Consider the following 6,000-nt stretch of genomic DNA (forward strand, 5'->3'; position numbering starts at 1 on the left):
TAGCTTGTGTCAATGAAGTTTTTGCATATCACTGTACTCTCTGTAGAAGGTGGCACACTTTCAACCAGAAACATTTCTGCGAACTAAGTATCTGTTTTTAGCTTTCTATGCACCTACTACATGGTAGCAAGGGGATACACGCCTTAACGTCCGTGATTTTTGTCACCTGTGGCCGGCTTCAAACCACGACGTCATTATGATTATCGGGTGTTATTACACCCAGTGGCAATGTACTCCTGTACCACGCGATTTTTACAGCGCTATACCACGTTATATTATGAAGCTTGTATACAACGCTCTTGTGTTTGTAAAGCGTGAAAGTTGTTTTAACTGCATTTCCAAGCATCAACGTGGCTGTGTGGCTAAATACTTGCTTGAAATGGAAGTGGCTGGCATTCAATCCTCACTCGGTCCCGGACATGTTTATTGTTAATTCATTTCATTTGACTCTTGTGTCAATCATGGACAAGATCATAATTTTTTGCTCCCGACGAACGATACCGGCCCCGATGCAGACGCCAGCATATCTGAGAAACAAGCTTTCTAACGTTATCGCATGAAAAAGTGTGGCTCATCCACGGGAACATTGTAAGGATGTTGGGGCAGCGTTATCAAGATGTGCTCGGACTAGAATTCGCTGACGTGTTGCAAGACCGCGCTGCCAGGACGACTTACTTTTGCGTCCGGATGACTCTTTCTGCAGCAAAGCTACACGTTTATTCCTCATATGCCTGGGCGCAAGCTCTAGCTCTTTGTTAAAGTGAACCTTATAAGACTACGTCATGTTTCACCCTCTCGCCTCCTCATTTCCCCTGTCATGCTCACAAGACTCCTCCACGCCCTAACTTCCCTTCCCACCTTCTTGCTATGCTATGGAATATTATGCATGGTTAAGAAAAATTCCTGCATTCAGTATGCGCTAGAGCCGTCATTTCGACATCTTGTCTTCAATTCTGCACTACTTTCTTCAGTGCTTTTTTATGCATGCTTCATACCCTCTCCTTCAAAACAAGCAAAAAGTAGTAGAGGGCAACTTTGAAAGCGGGCATGGTGGCGATAAGAAGGCCGCCATTTCGAATTGGGTTCTTCAAAGGGAAGCAAGCATTCCCTCAAAACGGGAAAAAAAATGCGCGGGCGGGGAGTTGGAGGGGGAGAGGGGTAGATGCATCACTGAATTATGAAATATATTATGATTATGCTTAATTCATTCTCAATCTGACGGAGGCCACACGTGTAAATTGTACGTCAGAAATTGATATAAGGGCTCCACTGTCATCAGTTTTTGTTGGGCATGTACTCCGTCATATTGCATGAATTCAAGAACCTCCTTGAAAAAGTTCATAACTAAGTTATGACTGCGTATTTTCTTTCCTAGTGATTGGAAGTTTGCTTTGGCACAACGCTTTAACTTAGCGGGTCATGACTTCGATGAACTCTAAAGAGATACTAAAAGCAACTATTAGGTCAATGTTGACTGTTATAAATATTAGTTCATAAACCTCGTGTGTTACTTTTGTGCCAAGGAAAGGCCTATTTTGAAATAAAATCACGTTTAAGTGGTCCGCAGCAGGTTAGCGCACTTCAAATTACTTGCCTCAAAAAGTGAACTGCTCATACCAACTCACGTCACCGTTGCAATGTACAACGTTGCCCGGCTTTCTAGCAGCATATCGAAAGCAGTGGGAGTCACAGCAGAAAATACGGCCATAGATCAACTTCCCACCATTGGCTCCAAGATCGTAGACGTTTTTTGGTTCAACTGTGACCCGCTATGTGGCACCATCTGTCCAGTTTAACTACGCGGAAATTGCATTTTTGAACCACTCGCGCCATTCCCCATAGTTACGTCTTACGGTTCTTTTTTTCATTAATCAAACAGAAACAAAAAGCAGCAATTTATTGCGTATTTTGATGCACGGAAGGTTTTTTATTTAGTGCTGTTAAACAAATTACTAGAGAATAACATTACGTGGTTCATCTGATGTAATCGGGATATTTTTAAGAATGTCTGGCTGCGGCGCTTGTGTTCTTGTGAATCTACCCTAATTTTACGGTAAGTAGCGCACTGTCTTTGATAAAATTGTCGTTTTAGATGCTGTCATGCATTGAGCTTTCTTTCTGGCGGAAATTGTTATGTTACTTTAGTGTCCCTTTAACTTTACAAACATAGGTTCCAGTATGCATGCCAAGTTGTGTAGACGAATCTGTGTCTATTGCATTGTTTTTGCGATAAAAAGTGACTAAAGTTATGATATGTGGCGATAGTAGCATCAAAATTGAATAACTTTCAAAGCGTTACCTTTATTTTGTGCCTATTTACAGAGTGCTGAAGGGTTTCACATTTTTATTACCTTAACAAGCACACCTGAATTAGTGAACTTTGCTTCTCTTTTAGGCCACACTGTTTTAAATAATGACTGCATTTTGTCTGGAAACTGTACTTAACTAGCTTCAGGATACCATCTTATAGATGATTCCTCTTCACATCTTCTGAAAATTGTGCGGAATAACAGTAGTGAAGCGGGGAACACGCTTATGGACAAGGCTTAAAATCCGTGAAACTGCGAGTATTAGGGTGAATCAGATACTTCAGTTAGGCGTCTTAAAAGTGTGCCTAAACAAGGAACAATGGGTTCGTTGTTTTATGAGATGCAAAACATCAAAAGGAGCTTATGCTATGAAAGACGCCATCGAAAATCAATAAGTTTTGTAATTTAGGTGAGGGTGTGATTAAAATTCAAACATGATACTCTACAGAGCAACTGAAAGCTACAGTCTGACAGGCACGCATGAAAACGTACATTCGAATAGTGCAAGTGGAATAGACAAGCGAGGACATGGATGAGTTCTGTATTATGTGACACACTGAATACGCACCTGGGTGCTAAGCCTCGCAACCAGGGTCTGCTCCAAATTACCGCTGAGACCCAGCAAGGGTGGAATGACCACGAATATGTGGTGCACTATCACATACACCGGCCACTCCTGCATTGTTGAAATGAGAACATATAGAGAAGGCTCAAAGAAGGTCCAAGAAACTTGTCTCAAGCTCTTATTACCATCGAAGAAGGCGTAGTCGAAAAACAGAATGCGGTGGTCGCCAACACTAATAACAGTCCGAACCGCTTCCTCTCTCAATTCTTTACATTTTATCACAGAGGAGCTAAACTAAACAAGCGCCTCTTAAGCTTTCCTGCGAGCAATCAAACGAGATTGGTATCATTTAGTGCAGCTTGAAAATTTGTAGAAATTTTCGGTTGTGGTCAGTAAGACCCAACTCCAAGTGTCGTACTAGAACTTGAGCGACCACCTCATGCTGCATAGCGTGTATAAGCAAAAGCTATATATTTTTATTTTCAGTATGGGTAAAATGTGCTTTACTAATCATTCTACCAGTACACGTAAGGATAGCATATGTGGTCACTTTTTACATTAAAAACAGATTTCGGTTGTACCATACATCAAAACAAAGCTTTATTTAGAACTTTTAAAACAATGCGAATAGTTTTTATCAGTTCAATTTGACGGAACTCTATTTAAAAAGACCTAATTATGGTTTATATTGGATAGCTACTGAACCCAATAAGTCCGCCTAATTTTAGAAGGTTGTTGCTTTTGGTCAGCCCCTTTGTATATATAAAATACGTGGCCGTCAAAAACAATAACCACAATCTGTTTAGTCGTGCTTTAGGAGGCAAAAAGTTCGCTGCGATTTCCTTACTAAATTCATAAGTTGCAACTAGAACCATTCACTTTGAAATACGAGGTAATACAATTACTGCGAATGAAGGATACTGGAACTACGCAATACAACAGTTTATATTCCGCACTACTACCACAGGTCGCGCAGTGCAGTTTCAAAGAGGCGAGGGGAAAACATTTGTCAATTTGAAAGTTTCGAAGCTTGACATTATGCGAATAATCAAATCAGGGTATGTGATTAGGACTGCGACGGGGAATATCTTACACGTTACTTTTTTTTTTTGCCGAAATACTTGAAGGAATTGTTAAAAGCGACACGCACACGGCCAGTGCATGAACATGAACTCAATAGAGTGTCTAGTGTCGTAAATACGGGTTGCTCTCGTTTTTATAGAATAAAGTGTTTTGATACGCTCCATTGCGCTAATCCTGCAGTGAAGGCACGTCAAGCATGTAATAAGGCCTTATTTTTTAGCAAGTTTCTTCTGTGGAAAATGCTATGGTGCTGGCAATGTGTGATATATATGCAACACATTGGGTTTAACCGCCAGCCATCTGAAAATTGAGTACTGCTCGAATGTTATGATGAAACTGCAACAAATTTGTGAACAAATCTAAAAATGATGTAGTGCCTCAAGTCAGTAGTCGCATATATAGCATCATAAAAGTGCGTACAGGAGAGACACAGGGACGCGGCATTCCATTACTCACTTAAAAGGGTGTTTGCAGAGTCTGCCTCATACGTTTGTTCAATTATGAATACACAGGTATTTTAAACTATTGGCAAGTGAAGACACCTGACGTTGCATTTCAGGAACTGCCTACTTCCAGTCTTCAACACAGGCCAGCCCTTGGGCGAAGGAAGTCGCCGCATAATATCCAAGTTCCTAACCCATTGTAATGCACGTTGTCGTTTGGATTTTGCCAACGAAGAGGGAGGGGGGGGCGAGTGCGATGAAAATTGACTATCACAATAAATGGGCAACCCTAGCCACGCCCACAATAGGATTTCTAGATTTATCGGTTTTACCACAAATGTGTTTTTGCCGAGGTGCACCACAACAACGCTGACCTATTTCCGTCATTAATATCGCGCAGAATATATCCTAACCGATGGCAAACTTCTCCCCGGGTTTCAAACATACAACCTCCCAATGCACAGCGGGCGGCACAAAACCATGGATTGTACGTTGTCCAGCTTTTCATATACATGATAGGCCGTTCAGCGCGTTCACAACTGTAGCGAAATGGAACGAAAGACGTGCATTGGGCCTGCGGTAAAGGTCGTCGTCCTGTGTCTGAAGATGCGCGCGCGTCTAAAAATGTGTGGTTGCTCATGCACGCCCACTAATCTCGCGACTAAGGCGCTATGTACCTCTTGCACTTCCACGGCAAGATTGCTTTTAGGTTGCAGTAGATAAGGAGAGCACGAAGGTTGCCTCGCTAGCTACTCGAATTGAGTTTATCCAAAGCTGCTCACACACGAATGAGTAAGAATTCGATCCGCGACAGTTGTTACTTCGCACGCGTCCTGTGTATGCTCTTTTCGTGCGTGCTTTCTCCTCGAGCTGCTTGCCGTACTTTGCGTGACACTATAATTTGTTTCTGTAGCATATATTCCTTCTCCTTTGCGCACGTACAAACTAGAATAAACTGTAAACTCCTTCTGTTCTGACACGTTTCTCTTTCCTGATATACTGATTACCAGACAGAGAGATCAGCCATGTTTTCTCACTGATTCTACTTTTATTTGTACTCTCGTTTTCTTCCTTTTTTTCTCATGGAGTGGCTCCGATTGCTGCCTTACGAAATATTCACCATTGAGAGATTGCGCCTACTTGTTTCTGTCTGTTTTTTTTTTGTTTCTTCATTTGTGAGTGTCTCTCTTGTTACAACAATGCATTTTAATATTTCACAACGTTTATCGAAATTGTTTATGAAGCTCTTATTTTGAGTGACTCAGTAGTTCACTGTTACACTCCAGCCATTTTTACCTTGACCACGTCGAGCAGGATGCCAGCCAAGGTGGAGCCGAAGCCAGCCAGGATAAAGGGCACGAAGACCTGAAGCGCCGTCGAGGTCAGCTGGGCGTTCATAGTTCCTTCACTAGGCCTGGCGCTCCCAATATCCGTGCGTGGCACACTTGCACGGCCGATAAGGGCAGTGCCAACGCAGGCGTCAATCGAGAGGGGTGCACCCGCCTCGGACGGACAAGGATCCGGTGTTGGTGAAAGCATGAACGACGCCTGGCCAATCTCACGAACAGGCAACGACAAGCTTACGTCGTCGTTGCGAGGG

General features: G+C 42.5%; 1 protein-coding gene across 1 annotated transcript in view; it reads right to left on the minus strand.

The window, feature by feature from the left end:
* LOC142784620 (solute carrier family 41 member 1-like) overlaps positions 1 to 5,798 on the minus strand; it is a 30,095-nt gene extending 24,297 nt beyond the window's left edge. The window contains exons 1-2 of the mRNA XM_075883047.1: positions 5,697 to 5,798; positions 2,878 to 2,985 (exon numbers count right to left, since the gene is read on the minus strand). Coding sequence (XP_075739162.1) covers positions 2,878 to 2,985; positions 5,697 to 5,798 — 210 coding nt within the window. The remainder of the gene's footprint in view (positions 1 to 2,877; positions 2,986 to 5,696) is intronic.
* Positions 5,799 to 6,000: the final 202 nt, after the last annotated feature.

This window comes from Rhipicephalus microplus, unplaced genomic scaffold (genome assembly GCF_043290135.1).
Source record: "Rhipicephalus microplus isolate Deutch F79 unplaced genomic scaffold, USDA_Rmic scaffold_15, whole genome shotgun sequence".
Classification (NCBI taxonomy): Eukaryota; Metazoa; Arthropoda; class Arachnida; order Ixodida; family Ixodidae; genus Rhipicephalus; species Rhipicephalus microplus.